General features: G+C 46.9%; 1 protein-coding gene and 1 long non-coding RNA gene across 7 annotated transcripts in view; both read right to left on the reverse strand.

The window, feature by feature from the left end:
• Nucleotides 1-21,375, reverse strand: part of TDRD7 (tudor domain containing 7) — a 38,416-nt gene extending 17,041 nt beyond the window's left edge. The window contains exons 1-6 of one of the 6 annotated variants that reach the window (XM_085214158.1): nt 21,175-21,375; nt 18,957-19,178; nt 11,151-11,292; nt 10,274-10,487; nt 6,941-7,026; nt 5,563-5,780 (exon numbers count right to left, since the gene is read on the reverse strand). In XM_085214158.1, the coding sequence (XP_085070284.1) occupies nt 5,563-5,780; nt 6,941-7,026; nt 10,274-10,487; nt 11,151-11,292; nt 18,957-19,163 (867 nt within the window). In that variant the 5' untranslated portion in view covers nt 19,164-19,178; nt 21,175-21,375. The other 5 variants (XM_010726189.4, XM_085214159.1, XM_019610707.3 and 2 more) reach the window with 5 other exon arrangements.
• On the reverse strand, nt 7,055-8,342 carry LOC146542406 (uncharacterized). Its single transcript, XR_014880650.1, has 2 exons — nt 7,545-8,342; nt 7,055-7,442 (listed from the first exon to the last, which is right to left on the reverse strand). It is a non-coding gene; the product is annotated as an uncharacterized LOC146542406 (long non-coding RNA).
• Nucleotides 21,376-24,074: the final 2,699 nt, after the last annotated feature.

Consider the following 24,074-nt stretch of genomic DNA (forward strand, 5'->3'; position numbering starts at 1 on the left):
TTCCCAGAGGCTGCAGCTCCCCAGGCACCACTCCAGCACGGTCACCTCTCCCCCAGCTGCCACTGCGCAGCAGTTTCCTCAGCCCGCTCTCCGGAGCACACCCAGCACTTCTCCCACCCCAGCTCTGGCAGCAGCAGGTCCCTTCTGGAGCCGCTCAGCCCTGACACAGGGCAGTGCGGGGCTCTGCTTATAGAGGGCAGCCCTGCCTGCAGCCCCTCCCCCACCAAAACAACCACCTGTACAAGAGAGCTGCGTTGCAATGTACTGCAGATCATCCTGAATGAAATTGGAAGCACAAAGCTTTATGCATTGTGTCTCTTGGCTAGCTCTGCTTAGCTAGTGTTCCGCAGAGGTAAATGATACCTGACAGACCATTAAGCCTTACAGGGTAAAGATTGGCAGCAGACCAAAAAGAGAAGATCCTTTAAGTCTCTTAACTCCAACAATAGCTCTGAGGTTCCCTAGATACGTTTAGAAGGCAGCACAGATGCTGACTGAGACAATATTTACGGGCAGGAAAATATCCCTATTTCAATAAGATGTTTCACCTTAATTCAGTGCAATTTAGTTTAGGTGGACAGCATTAGTCAACGATCTCTTGCACAGAAGCTGATATTCAAGAAGGAAAAGATTCCTCCACTCATATCTAAAAGCTGCTGCAGTGCTTGATATCCATAATAACAAGCAAAAAGATTAATGAGAGCAAATTCCAATCAGCCCCTTTACCACCAATATCTCAATGTTATATCCAGAAGAGTTTATAGATACACTTATAAGGTCCCCCTTCTCAATTAGAGCGATTACAAGAGACCATCAACAGATGCCAGAACATTATCAAGAGCAACAGAGTTTGAATCATGCTACAAAGAATAAGAATGCGTTTGTACTTGGCCCAAGGGAGCTTTCAAAAATGAAAATCTGGAGTCCAAAATAATATAACAAAATTTAGAAGTCCCCAAATGAAATACTGACACTGCAACTGAGTAAAACAAGCAGAACAGAAAAGAAAAATGAAACCTGTTCTTTTTCATATACACATACAGAGAGATGAAGAAAAACCTGTGTGTTGCTAGGACAAAGGCTTTGTAAAGCGTGCAGCTAAACCACCATATATATATATATATATATATATATACATACACACACACACACACACACACACACACCAGAAGAATCAGAGTGACTTGAGTCTTGCTTAATTACTGTGCACACTGAGGATGAAAAATCAGGCACACTAGCAGCCTCCTTAGAGCATGAAGATACTTTCCACCAAGGAAATGGAGAAAACACCTTGAAATGAATCTTTCAGTGACTTTTTTTCCCAAGACTCCACTCACAGCTGGCACATGCAGCCATATTCTGTTACTTTTCCGCAAGACAGGGAAACGAAATGCACAGCAGAGGCCAGTTAAAAAACAATTTTGTGGCAAACAGGAAAATCTGGTTCCATTATTCTTGTTATAACACAGGTCTTCAAAGACAGCTCTAAAATATGCTGATCAGAACCACCACAGTGTTTAGATAAAATAACTCATCACAGTTCTAGAATAGCCGAGGCTGGGACATCTGGAGGTCACCTAGTCCAGCCCCTGCTCAACTAAGGGTCACCCAGAGCAGGTTTCTTCAATAAGCAGAGCAAGAGAAAGTTAACTATCATAACGTGAGAGCACATCTTCAGGAGACAGTTCACAGGGTCAGTGTAAACTGTGCCAGCTTTCAGACACACATACATACTACCAGCCATTACCAACAGATCCTCTCCTCCATCTGCAAAGCACTTTCCAGTTCTTAAGCACACACTATGTACTACATGTAATCAGATGTGGTTTTTTTTTTTTTTACTAACTCAAGTCCATCATTCTGTTTAGAATGATTTTTGCATCACAACCGAACTGTGCTGTGAAAAATACTTCAAGACTGAAAACCTTACACAAGCGAAGCTGCTCAAAGAATACAGCTGGCTACTATGGCAATACTCATCTTCTCTGACACGACACAATTCATTCTGAACCATAAAGAAAAAAAACCATCTGCCAGATGCAGTGAGATCAGGTTAACAAAGAGGGAGGATGCTGACCAGAAACAGATTTAGGAAAAAAAAGCAGTTCTATTCTGGTTTCTGGCACTGTTCACCAGCTTATCCTGTCATCTTCCTGAGTCTTTAGTTTTGCTTTCTGTGAACAGTCACAACCTTTACAAAGTGTTGAAGGAGTAAGAATAGTTCCAAAAAAACAAAAACAAAACAAAAAAAAAGCCAAAAACCAATGAAGTATCCTACCTGGCAAAATATGCCATCTACTTGATGGAGTTACAGCATCAGTGGATAAAGGAAGAGCAACCAACATCATCTACCCGGACTTGTGCAAAGCATTTGACACTGTCCCACATGATGTACTGGTCATCAAATTGGAGAAAAATGGACTTGATGGATGGAGCACTTGCTAGATAAGGAATTGGCTGGACAGCTACACTCAAGAGAGTTGCAGTCAATGGCTCAATGCCTAGGTGGAGACTGGTGATGAGTAGCTTTTGTCAGGAACCAGTGGTGGGATTGATGCTATTTAACATCTTTGTAGGTGACATGGACAGTGGGATCAAATGCACCTTCAGCAAGTTTGCAGCCAACACCAAGCTGAGTGATGCAGTGACATGCCAGAGGGAAGGGATGCCATCCAGAAAGACCTGGACAGGCTTAAGACGTGGGCCCAGGCCACATGCAGTTCAGCAAGCACAGGCACAAGGTCCTGCATCTGGGTTGAGGCAATCTCAAGCACAGATACAAGGTGGGCAGAGAATGGCTTGAAAGCAGCCCTGATAAGGATTTGGGTATGTCAGTTGATGAGAGATTCAACACGAGCCGGAAATGTGCGCCTGCTGACCAGAAGGACAACCACATCCTGAGTTCCATCAAGAGAGATGTGACTAGCTTTCCAGGAAGGTGATTTTGCCCTTCTACTTTGCTCTTGTGAGGTCCCACCTGGAGTTGTCCATGTCTGGGGTCCCCAACACAAGAGAAGGACATGGAGCTGTTGGAGCAGGTCCAGAGGAGGACCACAAAGATGATCAGAGGGCTGGAGCACCTCCACTATGAGGACGACTGAGGGAACTGGGCCTTTTGAGCCTGGAGAAGAGAAGGGATAGCAGCCTTCCAGTACCTGAAGGGGAAAGCTGGGGAGGGACTTTAATAAGGGCAGGTGGTGACAGGACAAGGAGAAATTGATTCGAGCTGGAAGAGGGTCAATTTAGACTAGATATTAGGAAGAAATTCTTTACTGCAAGGGTGGTGAGACACTGGAACAGGCTGCCCAGAGGAGATGCATATGTTCCCACACTGGAGATGTTCAAAGCCAGGCTGGATGGGGCTGTGAGCAACTTGGTCTGGTGGGAGGTGCCTCTGCCTATAGCAGAGGCGTTGGAACAAGGTGATCTTAAAGGTCTCTTCCAACCCAGATCATTCTGCAATTTTACAATTCTACTTCCTGTTTGCCATGATAAACTTTTAACTTGTAATGAAAACTACTTCAAAACAATGAAGTCCATGAGTCCCCATGAGTCCACTTTCCCTTTCTTTTATCTATTTATTTACAATCATGCATCTCTGACAAGACAGCCTTTGGAACCCGACCAGCACCAGAGATAAGGTTTTGCACTCATGGGAGCAGACAGTTCAGCAACACTGAAGATTCAACTAACAGAATTGTTGAAACAGATCTTTCTCTTCCTGATGGAGGTCTGCCTGATCAGCAAAGACTGTTTGAGGATGATCAGCATATTTTGCCGCAGCCTAATTGCTCATTAAAGCTCGGCTATTATCTGTAAGTGATAGACACTAAACAAATACTTTGTACTTTTCTGTTCAGTTGTGCAAAATGTGATACTACAAGCAAGATACTCAAGCAAACTGACCTAAGAAGGGGAAGTAAAATGCCAATAGAGAACACAGTCAACCTCAATCTTCTGTTGTTGGTCCTCCTGACTGAAAGGAGAAGACTGAAAGCAAGGCTATTATAAAGCCTCTAACGTACAGCGATTTCTAGAGACTTCAGCTCACTTGATGCAAAGTTCTTCCACTGTTCCTGACTGAACCTAGAGACAAATCATTATTTCTCTAAAAGGAAAAAACAAATGAAATTACTTTCTCGTAGAGAAAAATTTAGAGATGTGAATTACTAAGAAATGATACTGTCCAGGGCAGAAACCTCAAATCTTTAGTTTGGTGACAATGAAACCATATGACAGAGTTCATGCTTCATGGTTTGTAAGTAAGCTACTACTGATCAGTACACATTCAATAAGAGTATGTGTGTTGTCTCTTTAAAAAGGTTCTGAGAGATACACCAGGGATTTTTCCTGTTCCGAAGCAGGCAGATGCTCGCAATGTGAAGTATCAAAAGAGGCAGAAGTAATTCAGAAATTAGTAATGGCATCATCTTTAATAATACCATTCCGTGTCCTTTCAGAGGATCTAATCTACGTTGCTCTACGCAGACGACTTGTTTGAAACTGCAAATAACACAGCTTTGAGAGATTTGCAGTAGCCTTCTATGAAGTCCCTAGTTCAATCTTCTCCATGCCAGGGCCACGAGTATAATTTGCATAAGTCAAGACAACTGAGGCAGACTCCACAGGTTCATTAACTGTCTTTTACAATAAGACTGTGCCAAGGCAACTTCAGAGTTAAGACTGCTGTTGTACTGAGCTTGCTATATTAGAGCACTCCCACAGACTTAATGACTGCTTACTTACATTAAAAAGAATGTATCTGTTTGCTAGAAAAAAAAGAAGAGATATACTCAGCAGATAACAAGCAAATGGAAAGCATACACAAAGAGAATATCCTGTGTGAATAGTAACATTTTGTCTGGAATGTTATCTTAGAAAAGATAAGACTAAAATTTGCTGCATGAATTAAGCAACTCAGAACAGTCTGCTCTACAAGTAACACAGGAACTGTTATCAACCATCAAAACAAATCACTGCTGTTTACAGTAAGTTACTGATGTCTGTAATAAGACATGACAAATTTTGTGTGTTAGAAGCCGTGCTCTAATAGCATGTAAATACTGCTACTCCTGAAGAGCAAGTATTCAGGATCAGAAGAGCCCTTACTCAGCATTTCATATAAAATACTCTGCAGTACAGAATGAAAAGTCACCTCAAGCAGACAAGATTAATATCCTCTGGGTGTCTTGGTTTGATGTTGAAGTTGGAAGCATTTACTGGTAGGACTGACACGTTAATGTAAAGCTTTTCAAGAAAGAAAGCCTTGATGCAAAGTAGCATTTTACCATAAAGGGAATCATCAGTGCAGAGGAAAAGACAAAAGCACAGTGACTGAAGAATCTTAAGCTGGTGGTGAGATAAGCTGTAAGTGGGGGCTCAGCCTGATACCAGTGCCTAGTAGTGATTTTTTTCAGTGTTGTTTCTAAGACGTTGTTTTGTTTTGTTTTTTAAACTGCTACATATTAAAAATAACATTTGGCAAATAAGCACTCAAATCTGAACGGTGTTGGCATCCTCCAAAAAAAAAAAAAAGAAAAGAAAAAGATATTCAGTACTTACTGTGCACACATGAGGCCAGTGCTCAAGCTGACGGAGCACTGCTGTACCAAGTTCTTCCCTGTACGTATCCTCATAAATCTGTGCTATCTTCGACATCCAAACACCATTTCTGTACTTGCTCAAAATCTCCTTAATGCGGTTTTGAATCTCACTGATGTTAGGAACAGAACGGCCAGAGGCAACAGTATGCGTCTCCACACCAGATGTACTCAAGTTATCTGTTACACAAAAATAGAGCCTTCAAATAAACAATCTTCTCAGTAGAGACAAATTTTAACCTACCTACTTAAAAATTAGTCATGGGAATTGCCAGTGTAACACCAATTCTAAAACACAACTTTCTTGTATTACTGTTCCAAGTCACTTTCCATTGGAAAGACACACAGAAGCCTCACACAATCAGACACAGCTGAAATAAAATTTTCAATTATTGTAGTTCTTTTCATAGGCAGGTATTAAACCTTTTTTAAGAAAGGATTCTGAAAGGGGATGCAAAATCTTTGGCAACAGTGCAGCCTCTCAGCAGCAGCAACAAGTCTATCTCCCAAGACAGACACAGGTTCCTTTTCTCAAGTATACAGACAAAGACAAAACAAAATACCTAAGAATATTCACCCAAAGAGAGAGATATACAAAATAGACCAAAGATTCACTTTTTATTCTAAGATACGTCTTAAGTAAAAGTCTGAATCCACACCCTCTTAACTCGATGATCGCTGGACATCCCTTCCAACCCCTACAATTCTGTGATTCTGTGAATGCCCAGCTATTTTGGCTGGCTTCGTGCACCACCTATGGGAGAAGGGAAGTCATTACGTCCAGCTGGAGGCTCACATCACCAGCCTTCTTGCTCCCTCATTCCCTGCACCTCTTCTTTTGCGGAGGAGAGCACTTGCTACCAGACCTGCAGCTTCACAAATCAACCAGGCAAGTCTCAAAGAAAGCAATCATCATTTGAAAAGCTGATCCACAACACAACTGCTGAAATTCAGGCAGGCAGAGGGATATGTTCTGAACAGCTAGGGTAGTGTGCTGGCCTTCATGCGGCTGTTTACTCCCAAAAGCCAGAATTTTGCCCTCCACTATTATATCCATGCCCTGGCACTGCATGGAGCTACTTGCTCATACTGTGTGACTGCCTTTGACATTTACTACACAATGATTTTCCCAGAAGACAGAAACAAAAAGGCAGGCAAATAAGCACGCCTATTTTCCCAGCACCATGAAATAGAAGTGAGGGGTTTGCTCATGAAACTTGGTATTTCACCCAAATCTATCTTCCTTCAAAACAAGTAGCAAGACAGGCTTTTCTTAGGAATACACCCATTCTAATGCCAGCAATGTGAACAAGAAAACATCTCTTAATGGGGAAACTTACCATTTGAATCAACAGAAGACCTTCTCGACAGGTGAACGTGTAGCTCCTTTTGAAATCGTGGTGAGACAGTTGGTCTCTTCTCAGACCTAAAATTGAAAAGAAAATTTCTTTAAATTACTGTCTTGGCTCTCAAGAGCACTTTATTTGCTTATAATTCATACATATGAAATAGAATGTATTCCACAAACTTCTAACTGATTCTCTACATAAGAGCAAACTCCTGTTGTCCTGACAAGGAAGACACCTTGGCTAGCAACGGCAAGGCAAATCAACAGGTGGTTTCTAGTGTGACTTAACTATCGTGATCACTGAGAGAAACAGAACACTCAGTAGGAAGACATTCACAAAGACAGATCACGTAGGCCCAAAAGCAGAGATTAAGCTCAGTCATAATGTTGATATATTCAGCCTCACGACTTGGTCTTTCTTTTGGCCAGTGTCTCAGTCTTGCTGGTGAACATGAACAAGTCCATCTTCTTGACTGGCATGCCTCCTCAAAGCCCTGACACCAGAGAGATCACAACAGCACGTACTGTGTCACTTAAGTTGCAGGCAAAAAGGCGCAAGAGTTTCAGAAAGGAGTTCAAAGACCAAAAGCAAGCACCTTCCAAAGGCATTTATGCAAGGAAGAACTGCACAGTAGCAATCGTAGCAGAAGATGTACTAAAACAGCTCTCCACAGAAGCATGGCAAATTGCTGCAAACTCCAGGAAGCTTCAGGCAAGAGCATCCGCTGCACATGCACTAAGAAGGCTCTGCAGATGGTCCCTTTCCAGAGGGCACACGAGGACAACAGCCACCTGTGGAGTCCACAGACAACTCTGGAGGAAATCACCGGACACAGAAACATCAAAGGAGACCTTCTGAACTTCACGTGAAAGATCCCACGTGGGATCTTTGTAGACAGTACAGGTATCAAGTACTATGCTGAAGTTAGCAACAATAGCAAGGGGAAGCCAATGCTAGCATGGAATTCATAAGTAATCTCACGTGTCTTCAAGCTGAACTTTACTCAGCACAATCACAAAGCAGAAGGAAGACTCACATTCACACCCTTCTAATCATATAATCATTGAGGTTGGAAAAGACCACTAGGATCATCCAGCCAAACCATCCACCCACCACCAATACTGCCTCTTCAAGATCTAACAAAATCTGGTACCCTTCACTTTCTTTCCGTCCTCATGAAATGACAAACCTGCTCCTCCACGAGGTATATGATGTCCCTGAACAGAAGTGTTATTTTTGGTTAAAGTGACAAATCCTACAATATTAGTAGTCGGGACAGCCACTGTCAAGTGCAGCATTTTCCATAGCAGAAGAGGATAGACCAGCAGCTCAAGGAAGAGCACATTTGTGAAACAAAAGTGGGATAAGACTTAAAAATATTAAAGTAAAGATCACCCACATCAAACCCAGACAGACATTCATACACAACTCTTCTTATCTGAAGAGTGTCTTCAATTGAAGAGTGTCTTCAATTTCGTCTGCAACATAAGAACAAAAAATAGGGGACATCCTCTTGTGTGCCACAGCCCATACCCTCACACAGACTGGCAGCAGTGTCTCCTTCCAAGGTGTCTGTGTCTGGCCACGTAGGCCGCAAAAGAAAGCCAGAATCCCTCCCCCTCCTTCAACCACCTCTCCATACGTTTATATACCAGCAATGACAACCCCAAATTGGACAGATACCTGAGAAAACAGTCCCATGAGCTAGTCACGCGAGCCATAGAGACTGTGGGTAAGTGAGACTGCTGCCTCACAACAGAAATCCGTTGTGTTCCAGGCCCAGTATCACACCACTGCTACACTACATGGATGACCCAAGCGCAGGGATAACTATCGGGTACTGCAGCTAAGGATTCAGTTCTTTGTGCAAAGAAGTGCAGGACAGTCAGAACCAAGCCTGCCTGGCACAGAGCTAGACAGTCACAAGGCCAACATGCTACTTTCCAGCATGCAGATACATAAAATTCAACTGTTTGCAAGACCTCATGCACTCTAGTTGTTGAAAAGTGCTCCCAGCAAGAGGCCTCCCAGCCACGCTACCAATAAGAGAAGACAGCAGCCCAACACAAACATGTGATTAGACATGCTGCCCTGCCAAGCACCCATGCATAGCTGAAAGGCAGGCTTCTTCGGAGGCACATTTCTTCAGAGAGGAGGGAATGCATGCTTTTCCATGCCTAAGCCCCTTACCTTGGTAAGGCCCACGCCGTCCTACTCCGCACTGTCCAAGGGCCAAAGACCAATCCCAGGAGTGGGGCTGGTTGGCAGCCACCAGCAAACACTGACTGCTGATTGAGGCAAGGGGGACACCAAGCACCTCCATCTGCTTTCATTTGTGTCACTGTTTTCCAACTTCAGTGTCTCCTATAGTATGATTTACAAGCGAAGTCCTTCTCATTCTGTGGACTTGCAGGTCCACAGCAGCCCAGTGGCATGGACTTAGACTGATAACTGATTGCTGATACATATACACCACCACAGCACTTGCAAGGTGGCCTGGGATAGTAGCAGGAAGCAGGAATCACAGCTACCTTTAGCATCTCTCCCACATGACACAGTGGGAAGGAGAAACAGTCAGTTCCCTTTCACCTGTGACCAAGCAGCAGCAAATCCCTGAAACCACGGTCACAAAAATCTCCCAGCAAAACACCACAGCACTGCTCTGAGGAGAGACAGGTGGGGTGCTCCTGTCATGTCACTTGCCTCACAACAACAGGCCTGCATCCCTCTCCCAAGGAATAAGGATGATGTGAGGGCACTGCTCTGTGCTACACTATTCACAAACTTGGGCATTCAAGCCGTCCATCGCAGCTGCACTTGGCCAGTGCTTGGCTGATGCTGACAGCCCCGTGCACCACAGGGCATTGCAGCAGTGTGGCTGAGGCTGAGTGCAGCCACTGTGAGTGGCAACACACACACACACCCTGCACTGTCAGCCCGGAGTAGAGGTAAACACCCCACAAAGAGAAATGATGGCCCAGCAGCTCCATAAGCCACCTGGATTAGAGATGCTCACACACAAAGGCTGAAAAGCAGCACAGAGTGCTAACCCAGCAAAACGGCACCTCCAACCTCATCCCAGCTTGGCCCAACACATCCGGGCAGCTGCTGGCTTCATGTGCACCACAAAAAGCACAGAAATGCTAACGCTGCAAGGGCTGAGGTAGGCAGAGGGCAGAGAAACAATCATCAGCACTCAGCATTAGCATCCCCTGCACACAAACCCTCTCTGATTCCCACATTCCCACAGCCCAGAAAATCCTTGGACAAAGAAGCATCCAAGCACCATCTCGTTTCCCCCCATCTCCCACTGCATGCACTGACCTGTTGACAAGCGTGACATGTCTTTGCATGGGGATCTCTCTGGGCAACCCACTCCCAGTGGCTGCAGCTGGGGCAGACCAGGCACTCTCCATGGTAGGATTTGTTGTGATGCATAGTGCACCTCTGCCTCTTGGCACACGAGGGATGGGCTTCTTGCTGCCTTCTTCCAGTGTGCTCAGTGACCTGGGTTGCCGCAAAGTTCCTTCCGGCTTTCCTAAAGAGTTTCCAGACGTGGCCATCAGTAATGCTCTCCTCTGCCCCATGCAAGCTCTCCTTACAGGCAACAGCTAAGACATACAAACAGGTTGCACTGCAGGGCAAGCAGAACCAGAGTTCCTGAACTCAACAACTTTGGATCAGCTGTCCAAAGCTGAACACTAGAGCTGGATTTCTTCAGCTCATCAGCAGGCAAACCTGGGCAGCAGCTACTTTGGGGTACCAGGGCACTCACAACAGGAACTGCAGAGACATTTGCAGCTGATGTTGCCCGGGCTGCTTCTCACCTCGAGGGTGCAGCTCACCTCTGCCACCCCACCAAGGGCTAGCTTATCCCTTACAATCAAGCAGGCTCACTACCACTCTACTCACGCGTATCTTAGACATTTCTCCCACAAAAGCACAGCCAAATGGAAACAAAGGCAAAGTCTTTCTAGAGCATTTTTGCTTCAAGAGTGTGCAAAAGAAAGCCTCTCTCACAGACAGTGCCTTGCAAGCACTGATACTCTGTTGTCAGCATCACATCCCATTACTCGGAACCTTCCAGTGAAAACACACATCTCACTGCCTTCAGTGGAACACCTTAAGGCAAAGACTTTTGCTTTTAAATACACACAAGTCTTTAGTAAAAGCAGGCCTTTTGCAGCTGCCTGGAGCTTACCTACTGGTGTGACTGGGGATGTATTCTTCAGCCTCATCCGGCAGTTCACTTGCTTTCCTGTTTTCTTCTTCAAACTGCTCTGTCGGGCTACAAGTTGAGCAATTTGCATGGTCTCAGGGCAAGCAACAGCATGGCAAGTCACCTGTTTGGGGCAGAAAAGAGACAGGAGTAGAAACAGTCACTGAGATCCAAGCTTACCCACAGTCATAAAAAGACTGACAGCAATTTCCACTTCCTGTAATCAGCAGCTCACAGAGGCCAACAAGCAATTCAACAGAAGTTTCAGAAACAGACAAAGGCCTTTGAAGATCTCCTCCTTCCATAATGCACCTCAGAAAACAGTAGAGCAAACAGCCAAATCCACCCAAGGCTCTTCATCCCCTTTTGCTTTAGCTTGGAGCCCACCTGGCAGTAGCCCAGCGTCTCTCTTGCATCCTACAAGTCCAAGATCCCACTTTACAACAATACCCTGCACTTCCCAAGGATCTCCTCACATCTTCCAGGCAGCACATGCTGACTCTGCAGGAGCTTCCAGCAGCCACTCAATATCCAGAGCAAACAGATAGGCAGGGCCAGCCCTGCAAACCATCGCTCAAGGGACTTCCAGCCCCTCAGCCTCTCCTCACCCCAAGTTCTGCCTCTCCTCCTTGGCCAGAACCTTCCCACTTGCTCTTACGCCTGACTGACTCCTGCCCACATGTGCTCAGGCACTACTGTGGCCCCACACTGCTAGGCTGCCATTTTCCTGCCTAGGAATAGCACGGGAATAGCACAGCCTTCCCACTGGCACAGACTGCCTGCAAGCACTGTGTTGGCACTCAACAGTGGCTTGCCCTTGGGCAAGCATATAGACAACATTATTTGCCTCCACTATGACCTCTTGCCTTGGCCTCTCCTTGATCCATCTTTGTAACACAGACAGAAGTAGTTCTTTAAAAGCAAACAAACACCGCTTCAGCAAGCCGCCAAGCCACACATCTCACATGAGCTTGGCCTCACGGACAAAATGCCAGCCCAAACCTTGGAGTCATCCAAGTGCCAAAAACAAACTCATGACTGATGAGTATTCTTCCAACACGCTGAGGATGCCAACTTTGGAGCAATCCAAAAAAGCATGGTGAAAGAGGCTGAAAAAGGGACCCTCTCACACAGCGCTGTTACCCTACTAGATCCCCAGATAGCCTGCTGCTTAGAAGTCACACTGCACAACTGTTGTGCAGTCATCATCCATACAAGAAACGCACTGAGGGTGTCAGAGCTCGGCCTGGCAGCATCTCAATACACAGCCTAACCAGTGCAGTAATGAAATGCAAGGAAGCACAGTGAGGCTGAAGTTGGCAAAGATCTCTATAGACCACCTCATTCACTATCCCTGCTCAGAATGGCATTAACCGTACCTACTTGCCCAAGAGACTGTCCAGTTGTGAGTGAATATCTCCAAGGATGGAGACTTTTCAACCGCTCTGGATAACTTGTTCCAAGGTTTGACCACCATTATGGCAAAAAAAAAAAAAAAAAAAAGACATTTCTTATGTTCAAATTAAATCATCCATATTTCACTTTGCACATCTTGCCTGTTCACTGAGTACCAATGAGTACTGGAGATACAGATGGGCTCAGATGTTTTTCCACTCTCCCCAGAGCAGCTATTAATACACATGGATTAGACTCTCCCATGCTTTCTCTTTTCCAGAGCGAACAAATCCAGCTATCCTAGCCTGCCAACACAGTCCCTTTACCACCTTCAAATCTACTCACCGAATCTGATGTGGAATGTCCACATCTCTGTTGGTTTGGTAGACACAGGACTCTGCATGCGGTCTCACCTGGGCTGAGTACAGAGGAACAGACCTCCATTAACCAACTGACAACAGACTTCCTAATGCAACCCAGTACATCAAACTCCTGGGCTGCAGTAGCACACTGCTGCTCACGCTGAACTTGGATCTTATCTGACAAGCTGCCTCCTGGCTGGTCACAAGACTCTAGTGGTGCATAACACTTCCCCTGCTTGCAGAGCTTGTCACATTATGTCATTTATACAGCTAGCTGAGGTCCATCTGGAGAGGAACACAGCCACCCACTCTGCAAACAGTCATCAGTCAACTCCAGCAATTTGCAGACTTCCTAAAGGTGGACTCTATCCCATCGCTGTGGTCATTTGTGCTAAACAGCACTGCCACAGTAGCAACCTACAGGGCACATTTCTGCTGACTTGCCCCCACTTTGAGTTTCCTGCATCTATTATGGAAGGCAGTATCAAAAGCCTTATTAAAACAGAGAAAGGCAACATCCACTACTGTCCCTTTATTCACTCGACCAGTTATCTCATCATGGAAGGCTATGAGTTAGCCAGATAAGATTTTCCTTCTTAGATCTATAGTGACTGCCACCACTTCCCTTGTCTTTCACCTGTCTGGAAGAGGTTTCCAGGATTAGCTTACTCCATGAGCTTCCAACCTTTTGGCTTGCCTGGGCTGCACTGGGTGAACAGGAATTGTCTTGGTCTGTTGTCATACACAAAGGTTGCTCCAAAAGTAATGCTTCCTATTTATTTCTATGAAAACTACAACCCCCACAAAGAGCACAATAACACTGTTTGAGAGTGCAAAATCTCAGCCACAAAACACTGTTTTTCAACTTAAGCAACACCATCACCTACGCACTTTTGCCAACAATGAACAAGAGTTTGTGTGCTGCGCTTGTAAAAATCTGCACCAGTGGAGGCGACCCAATGTCACCACTGCTAAAATGCAGCACCTCGCTGTGCTGACATCCACTGTTTGGTGTCCATAAACATTCAGCAAGCTTCGATGAACGTCAGTGGGTGCCATTTTTTCCGCATGGAGGAGTTCAGTGACACACCTTTGCTCTATATGCTCTGCACCCCAGACACCACTGAGTCAGACTGATCCTCTGCTGCCATCTGCTGCACATGGAACAGAACAGCAACAACATGGAATGCAATACTGACAGAAAAGTTCAACCTCTACTGCTGTCCCAACAACACTTGCCTCTGACACTGTGGCTGGATATAAGAAAATAGCAGGCATTACTTTTGGACCATCCCTCACAATATATTATGTTGTTCATGTATATAAGTAACAATACTTTAATATTTTATTAAAACAATCAAAAAGGAGCAATAAAAAACAGAAGTAGTGGGATACTTGAGCTTGTTTTTGTGACACTAATGCACCAGGTTGGTTTGGTGGCAGTGGCTGCAATTCTCAGTGAGGTCTCTAAGATCTTTGTCAAAATTTTACTCCTCCTGTACTTTGTCCTTGACAACAGTTGCTCACAAATGTACCTACTGCCAAAAAGCAGTAACGCAAATAAGATGCAGTTGAGAAGTGAGGAATCCAGAATGGCTTTGCAACGACAGCCAGCTCTCAGCACTTGGCAGTGCACTGCATCAGGCCCACACCCGAGCACACGGCCAGCCTTTAAGGTGTTCCTTAATCTAGCTCCTCTTTGCTGAGTCTAAGGCTTCCTTGCTACAGACCTTCTCAATCTCAGGAGCCTTGGGGCGGCTGATGGCCAGTCTTACCAGTGAATAACAAAGCAGAGAAGGTCTCTTCCATGTCCATTAAGATTAGGTGCCAATTCCAAATCCTCTGCAGGCTCAAATTTTCTCTAGTCATCATTTTCCTGACACACCTGTAGAAACATTTCCTCTGGTCCCTCACGTCCCTTACCAGATTCAACTCAACATGGGCTGCAGCTTTTCTAACCACACCCCTGCATGGACAGTATCTCTATACTCCTTCCAGCTCACACAGTTCTGTTCCTGACTCTTCTAAGATTCTGTTAGCATCAGAATTAAGATCCAGACCTTCCTGTTCACTCATGCATGTCTCCTGCAGCATTTGTTTCATGCTGTTTGCCAGGGTGGACTCTTGTTGGTCCAATGGCTGAATTAAATATGGTGTATCTGAGCTTCAGGTGGCAAGCAGGGCATCAGTGAAGCATTCTGGCAAAGCAGTTATTTGCTGCAGTCTTTACTAAGAGGCCCTCCCCGGAGCACAGAGACACACAACAGTGGATTTCTGCCCAGGATTCTTGCTTGCTTCTTCCAGCCACCACCTAGGAATGAGCTGTTGTTATTTTGTTTTTTAACTTGCTCCTCCGGTTCCAGCTCTCCTTTTTAACCATTAAACAAGGGACAGTTTAATAGCGTAGTTCTTCACACCTGCATGCCAGTACTGATTCAGAACGTGAGGTTCTCAGTACTGTGAAACATTCCTGAGCTGAAGGTGAAAGACGAAGCCGGACTCCGTGTAAGGTACAGCTCCATCACAGCGTGCATTAACAGGCTGCACGATGAACCAGCTGTGTGGCTTTCTGTTAAGCTTCGAGCATTTCAGATCTGCACGTCATCAGCTCCTACCGACTGCGCTGCCTTGCGATGAGCGCCGTGCAGCTTCATTACGGGATCACGCTCTGTAGCACTGCTGCACACAGAGTGACTTCTGTCACCAATTCTGCTGTCAGGGTGTCAGGCTCGCTCGGTTTTGGAGCTGCTCGGGAGCTGCCTGCTCTCTTACAGCTTGACCACACTTTACTGCTGCTTCCAAAAGACTCGCTGAAATAAGACAGAAATGTGGTCCTGCGGTGGACTTTGGCAGAGCGGGTCCTACCTCAGCTCTGTGGAAAGATCAGTCTGAAATCCTCAATGCTTCACCCTTTCAGAGGTATCTGCCGACAGCCTGCACTCCGTGCTCTCAGCAGGGCCTCCATAAGGCTGCCGTGACACGCAGCACAGCCAAGTGCTGTGGTTCTCAGTTGCTTCAGCTTTCTTCTCCTTTTCGTGCTGTTCCTCTGCTTTCTCATCTCACCTGGACCAGCTGTTTCAGTCTTCCTTCAGAGGGATGCTGTCTGACGTGGCAGTGCTTTGGGAGTTGTTTTGAAAGTGATGGCATTCTTCCTCAGCTTTTACCTTGTTGAAGTAGTTATTAGGAAATGCAGTCATGCCTATCCCCATGCCCACATGCTTGGGTATTCACTTCTCCATGTTCTTACTTCATGTATACTTCCTTTTTAAGTTTAGTGAGCAGCATCCTGTTCATTCATGTGAGTCTCCTACAACCTTTGCTTATTTTTCCTCCCTACTGGAATGGAAAACTCTTAAGTCAAAGGAGGTGGTACATGAAAATGAGCTGCTTCTCCTGAAACGCTCTTCTCTACAGTATTGTATCCTATGGGACTCTTCCAGACAGACTCTTGTACAAGGAAAAGTCTGCTCTTTTCAGGTTCTTCATCACGATGCTGCCTTTTACCTCATTCCCCTCCTTTCACAATCCTGAATAGCACCATCCTGTGGTCACCGTCGGCAAGGCTGTCCACAGGCTTTACATCCCTAAGCACTTCATCCTTGCTTGTAAGAACTGGGTCCAGCTGAGCACTGCCCCTCATAAGCTCAATGTTTGTGTCAGGAAGGTGTTCTTACCCAGTAGTTCTAGTCCTCCATAAGAATCAGTGCCTACAAAAGTGGCAGATGTCTTGCAGATGTCTGAGGAAGGCATCATCTGCTTCATCTACTACATCTTCCTGATCACTAAGGTTACAACAGAACCCATACGCCAGTCTGTGCACAGCTCCCAGTGAAGGAGCTCTTGCTAGCTCATTATCTGTCCCACAGCAAGCTCTGTTCGCCCCCACTGCTTTCAAACAGGAGAGGCTTATGCTAGCACCCCTTCCTTCCATCCCAGCCTGTCCTTCTTAACAGCCTGTGCCCACCCGCAGCAGCAGCCAGTTGCATAAGCTACCACAGCAGGTCTCTGTGACCCGATGAGATCACAGGCTTGCTATTGTGCACAGAACTCACATTGTGCCTCACCCTGTCTGCAGGAGTGTAGAGGCCCTTAAGAAAGGTGCTCAGCTGTGCTTATTTCTGAAAGAGGGTACAAGAGCTCTTGTCTCAAATTCTGTACAGCACGAATTTTCTACTTCACGTGGATTTACTCACAATGAACACGTTCAGCCCTGGTCCACAGATTAGTGTGCCTACCATTTGAGTCACCTCACACTTCTCTTGCAGCCTCATCCTTCATTCCCTCATGTGACTGCTGGTTGTCCTCATCCTCTCTCTGCCATTCTTTATTTTAAAAGGCATATAATGTACTCAGCATGACCCAAGGGCAAAGAATGCCTCTACTTCTGCCTCCACTCACTCTTTGTAAGAAATGCTCAAAATCAGATAGGGCACAACTGCACACATCACCCTCTGCTCAGTGTCACATTCTGGATAGCTGTCACAAGAGGGTCACACAACAGCAACATGAGCTCTGTCTTCATGAGTCTCCTCTGCCACAGGTCTTTGCTTCCCTTTAGCTGCTTCAATCACGCAAAGCATAGTCAGCATGAACAAAAGGAAAGCGATTCCTCCTGAACTACCTCCAGCCCTGTTTAGTAGCTCTCCCTCTTTCTACCTCCTATAGCTGCATTTCAATCTTTCCTTAGAGCTGCGTCAGGAAGTGTACGCCTCCAGCACTACTCAAGCGTCCACAAGGCTTTCAGCACATATTGCATTAGAGGATAAGCAAGACTCTCAAGGGAAAGGGAGGATAACAGATTATACCCTGCAAGGCCCAAGTTAGAAACAGATGGCTATCTGCCGAAGTCACCACAAGGAGGCATTAAGTTGCAGCATCACAATCCCAGAGGCACATGAATTCATGTTTACTGATGTAGCTGTAGTCAGTACAGCCTTGGAGCAAACAAAAGAGAATCTCACACTTAGTTACTTGCTGTAAAAGAGTGAACTCTGACAGTTGCAAAAAGGCAGCAAAAGAACCCTTTGCTTTAAAAAAAAAAACAACACGCCATATTTCCAGGAATCAGTACAAAATAGAAAGAATTCCATGGCACTTCCCACCACACTTCACATGTAACCATCAAGACCTACTTCTGAGCTACCAGATGTCACCTCAACCCAGGTAAGTCAGGAAAGCAATAATCACCACCTCTTCAGATCTAATATGACAGCCACAGTTTCTGCAAAACATCTGTTTACCTGGGGAGAGGAGCAAACTAGCAACCAGGAGCTCCACACTGCCAGGTAAGATCTGTGGTTTCAGCAAACTGCTTCCAATCCAGCAACCCAACAGGAGACACAGGCTATAGCAGCAAGGCCAAGGAATAAGGGAAGGCTCTTCCATTACAGTGAACTATTCTGCTGAGCTGGGATCCACCTCCTCCACAACAAAAAACAATGACAAGTGAAACCATGACATCTGCACTGAGTGCTCGTCCCCCTGTAAACTTGTTAAGCTGAGGTGCATTACCTCACCTTGGCACTGCAACAACAAAAAGAGTGCTAAGCCTTCAGAAACTGATGTCAGGTTTGTACACAACAGACCTACAACAATTTTGCTGTAGGAGAAAAGCAGGCTCCAGAATCCCAGCCTGAAAATACATTCAAGACACATGCACAAGACTTAACATTCTGTGAGGTCTCAGGACAATCCACTAATATAGCCCAAAGGAAGAAAGTTTGAGATGGGAATCACAGCTCTCCTGTCGAAGTGCCTTTCCAGTCAGAACTCCTCTGTAAGGAGGAAATCTCCATAATCCTCCATGTTTTGTAAACACTAATTTCTGAGCTGCAAACAGGAACAGGAAAGTAAGAGACATCTGCTCTGTGTCACAGCTTCCACCTCCGATAGCATTAGTGCACCACACACATTACAGTATTTTTCTCAAATAACCCATGACAAGGGCAGAGGTACAATTATGAACTTCCACGCTTTATAAACATAAAAGCCATTTCCAGATATAATTTTCTTGATTATCACAGATTCTTACCTCTCCTGTTTTATTTCTCTCGATCCTGACCACTCCAGGGATGCTTGCCACGTAGGCTTCCAGTGTAGCATGCCCTAGGTTTCTGAAGGGAATCCATTCACCAGTTAATGATCTGTATTCACCCTGAAGCTCTGATAGTGGTATGCCATGTTTACTGGAATGAAGAACAGATCGCAGTGCTTTCGCAACCAGGTCAGGCTCCTGCATCTTCACCTATAAGGCCTATACCACAAAAGAAAAAAAAAAGTAATTTTACATTCACAGACTAACACCAGCAGCTTTTGTTACTCAGCCTCCCCCCTCGATGAGCAAGGATTTAACACCTCTTGGGCCCAGTCCTGACCTCAGGCCAGTATGAGCACCACGGTGGTCACACTGCAGCATGGCCAAACCGAGCAAAATGGCAGCTACTTCCCATAACATGGCAGCTGTGGCAAGGGCAGGTGTCTCGCCACACCAAGGCTTGCTGTCACAAGTCCCAGGCATTGCTGCTCGCCCACCCAGCCCAGCAGCGCAGAGGAAGAAAGGTGCTAGGTACAAACCTGAAGGTAGCACACGTCTTCAAGTCTGGTGTGCACGGACAGCGAAGAGGAGAACTAACTTCACTTCCCCTGCTCCAGGCAACAAGTCCTCAGCTGCTTCATAAAGTTGTATCCAAGAGGAAGCAACCCAGCAAATCAAATCCCATTCCATACCTTAAGGACAGTACTGCATGTATCTAAGCAATTTTGGCTCTCACTACAGGAAAGACAGAGGCCCTGGACTGTGTACAGAGAAGGGCAACAAAGCTGGTGAGGGGACAGAGCACAAGTCCCATAGGGACCGGTTGAGAGAACTGGGATTGTTCAGTCTGGAGAAGAGGAGGCTCAAGGGAGACCTTATCTCTCTACAACTGCCTGAAAGGAGTTTGTGGTGAGGTGGGGGTTGGCCTCTCCTCCCATGGAACTAGCAACAGGAGATGGCCTTAAGTTGCACCAGGGGAGGTTCAGGTTGGATATGAGGAAAAACATCACCTCAGAAGGAGTGGTGAGGCACTGAAACAGGCTGCACAGAGAAGTGGGGGAGTCACCATCTCCAGAAGCATTCAAGAAATGAACAGAGACAGTACTAGGAACATGGTTTAGTGGGAAAATATTGGTAGTAAGCAGATGGTTGGACTGAATGATATTGAATCTCTTCCAAAATTGGCAATTTTGATTCTATCCTATGACAAAAGAGTGAAGATGCATTTTGGGGGAGGCCTGTTCTCCTTTTTTGGGGGAGAAATCACCCTGGGCACCACACCAAGCCGAAAAGAAATGTCCATCTTTAGTATTTTTCAGTCTGCACAGATGCACTAACAGCAGCCTGCCGTGGTGCACCCCAAGCACGTGATGGCCCAGCCCAGCTGCTCAGCAAGAAAGGAGGAGCACGTAGTCCGACACTTCCTTGGCTCCTTGAGCCTCTTTACTTAATGCACATCCAGCATCTTACTGACCTCAGCTGGCCACTGCGCTTGTATTTACACACCTGTACGTCCACACAGGCACACAGCACTGCGCGTTTGTGTACTTAAAAAGGTACAAACACTTACACAGTGAAGCGAAACGTACTGTACACAAACAATAGGTCAGCAGAAAGGGACAGAGAAGTTCCAGCTTGTCGGTTTCGGCTCTGACGGCAGATCTCCCCCAGCCTTGGGCTGCAATCACACGCAGCAGTGACACGGAACCCTCCCGGCGCCCCAGGGCACGGCCACGCGCAGCCTGGGAGGACTGCAGCACACCTCCCGGAGGCAGCCACAGCACGGGGGGCTCCTGCTTTACAATTAAAACAATTTTAAACAATTCCGATCCATTTAAACAATCCCGATTCCACCTCCGGCGAGCCTTCCTTCTTGCACGGAACCTACCGCGCTAAAGGAAAAGTTACACCTTGGGCAAAGGTTAGAAGGGAGAACACCCAGAGACTCGGGATGGCGGGCTGACTGAAAGAGGAAAGTCCAACAAGGAGCGGCGCGGGGGCAGGACGGCTGCAGTCACACGGCGGAGCCGAACCGCAGACAGCAGCGCACGCACGGCGAGGAGCAGCCACGGCGGTGAGCCGCGCCGGGCGGGCGTCAGCGCAGCCGGGACGCGCGGCTCCCGGCCGTCGCACAAACTTCCGACGGCGCACGGGGAAGCGCCGCGCCCACCCACAACCGACGCACCGGGGCCGAACGCTACCCGAAGGCACGCACCCGTAGATACTCGCAGAATTGTTTTCGCCGCTAAGCTCCCCGCTGCCGGCCACAGCTTCTCCGTCCAGCCCGGGAGGGCCGGAGCCCCGTGGGGCTCCACCGGCTTTTCACCTCCGCCGCGCTCCGCGCCTCCCTGCCCCTCCGCCGGGACGAGGCGCAAACTTCGCCTGAGGCGCATGCGCGGCGCTCCTCCCGCCCAGCCGTGGGGTGGGCGGCACGCGGCGGGCGGGGCGGGGCGGCCATCTTGGGGTTGTGACGGAGGCGGGGCGCTGGTGGGCTCGGGGCTTCGCTTAAGCTTTTACTCCCTTGCCTGTCCGGTGGACTTTGCTACTCGGAAGCGCAGCTCTTCTTTGGCTCCAGAACAGTTTACAACAGTTTGAGAACTTCTGTCCCCTGTTTAAAAGGAGTACCTTGGCAAGACCGTAGTCCACGTCCTTTCTGCATAGCTCTGTGTGTGGAGCGCTCCAACAGCACGTTCAAAATCTGTGGATATTTACCCTTTTACCTATGGATAGCTCTGAGGCTCTAGTTAGAGCCGTATTTCTGGTTTCAGAGCAGCTGTGCTTGTGCTTCAGCCCTATTTTGTAGAGTTACCTGGTAGGTTCAGAGCAGCTCTCATTAATTCAGTTTTAATGGAATCAAATCCTTTCCGACGTTCTGGTGTCCATCCCAGTGTTCTCCCAGGCCTCTTGACAGCAGCATCTAACAGCATGGCAAGCAGACTACAATTTGGTGCCCAGCATCTGCGCCATCCAGCCACCCCTGAAAACATTTGTGGCTTTGCTTAGACAGGCGAGAAGCTGTTCAGCAAATAGCTTGTTTCCTTTCTTCTCCTAATTCTCTTTGACACATGTCAAATCCCTGCCAAAATACAGTGCTTTGTACTGCTTGTAGCTTTCTTTTTTTTCTTTCTCTGAGATACTAGTACCCAGCTGGTCCTAACAAATTCAGTTTTTGCCAAGTAGGATGTCCTTAGAACGTCACAAGAGTGATGAAAGGATTCTTACTTTGCCAGTCTCCCAGGTTTTTGGCAAGTAAGTTACCAAAGAACACGGCCCAGCATGGCTGCACTTCCCTTCGGGGGGCAGAACTCACCCATGTGAGAGCGACTACCTTATGACTTTCTCCATCCAAAGGAATGCAAAAGAAGGTGTCTTTTATAAAATACTTGCCGTCTTCAGGTATTGCTGACAACAAGGTATATGGGATTTTATTAATTTCTTTCAAGTCTTGTACAAAGTCCTGAGTGCAAGGATTCTTTGACAGCAAAATGTGAGTATGATACTCTGACATTTTCATAGCAGTGCTTACTGCATAAAAGTATTCAGCAATGGTTCTAAGCCCATTCCGGCTTCTAATTTCAAAGGATATTGTTTTTTTCTTACTGGTTTTAGCTTGACTTTTACTGTGGTAGCATTCTTGGCTCTCCTAGATTTTTCTGGAAGTCCACACTAGCAGTATTACAGCATCTAAAATTTCCTCTGGAATTCTGGTCCCTTACTGTTCCTTTTCAGTCTGCAAATACAGTTGAACTTCCCAGACTGTGTCCTCAGGTATGTGCAACCAAATAGACTTAACAGAAAGTGCTAGTTGAGCTCTCAATTTGTGAAACAGATCACATCCCAGCAATAGCAGGAGGGAATTCTGGCATATATAGGAATTCATGAGGGATCTGGACAGGCTGATTGCTAGGCTAAGGCCAATGGGATGAGGTTCAACAATACTAAGCACTGGGTCCTGCACTTTGGCTGCAACAACCTTGTGCAGCACTACAGACTTGGAGCAGAGTGGCTGGCGAGCTGCAGAGATGAAAAAGATCTGGAGTTTTTAGTGAAGAGCAGGCTGAATATGAGCCAGCAGTGTGCCCAGGCAGCCGAGAAGGCCAATGGCATCATGGCTTTTACCACAAGTAGTGCAGCCAGCAGGAGCAGGGAGCTGAGCATCCCTCCATACCTGGTGCTGGTTTGGCTGCTGTGAGTGCTGCACCCGTGGAATTGTTGCTGCAGGTAGTGGAAGGGTACTCTGAGGAGATCTCTGGTTGCAGCTGGCAGCATTGCATGTAGTGACCTTCTGGAATGGGTGATCCTTGTTTCTCTGCAGCAGGCTCCTCTTTGCCCTCTGCCTACCTCAGCCCTTGCAGCGTTAGCATTTCTGTGCTTTTTGTGGTGCACATGAAGCCAGCAGCTGCCCGGATGTGTTGGGCCAAGCTGGGATGAGGCTGGAGGTGCCGTTTTGCTGGGTTAGCACTCTGTGCTGCTTTTCAGCCTTTGTGTGTGAGCATCTCTAATCCAGGTGGCTTATGGAGCTGCTGGGCCATCATTTCTCTTTGCGGGGTGTTTTCCTCTTCTCCGGGCTGACAGTGCAGGGTGTGTGTGTGTGTTGCCACTCACAGTGGCTGCACTCAGCCTCAGCCACACTGCTGCAATGCCCTGTGAGGTGCAGGGCCATCAGCATGAACTGGGGAGGAGAAAAGAACATGGCAGGAGAGTGAAGGACTCAGGGGGAGCTGAGAAGGTCTGGGTGAGGAGGTGCAAGTATAGAGGCAGTGCATGAGGAGTTGAGGCTGTAGTCCAAGCAGAAGCAGGGGAATTGAATTTGGCCAATCTGCACCATAGCTCCTACTCATATTGGTGCTGGTGGAGCTCCCTGCATTCCTCCTTGCTCCTAGGAACCTGGTACAGCTGCTGGGGACAGGCAAGACATCCCTGGGGCAGCACCTCAGCCTGTGGTGCTGCACACTGCTCTGGGAGCTGCCTTGTGAGACTTTCAAAGTCCTGCCAGTGACACACATTTCAGCAGCAATGGGTCCTTTGGGACACTGTGGTGTGAAAAAGCTTCACTCTCTCTCCACTTAAGCACTATACCAACATTTGGGTTCTCCTCTGTGAGCTCAGAAGCTG

The sequence above is a fragment of the Meleagris gallopavo genome, chromosome Z (assembly GCF_905368555.1).
Source record: "Meleagris gallopavo chromosome Z, MGAL_WU_HG_1.1, whole genome shotgun sequence".
NCBI classification, from domain to species: domain Eukaryota; kingdom Metazoa; phylum Chordata; class Aves; order Galliformes; family Phasianidae; genus Meleagris; species Meleagris gallopavo.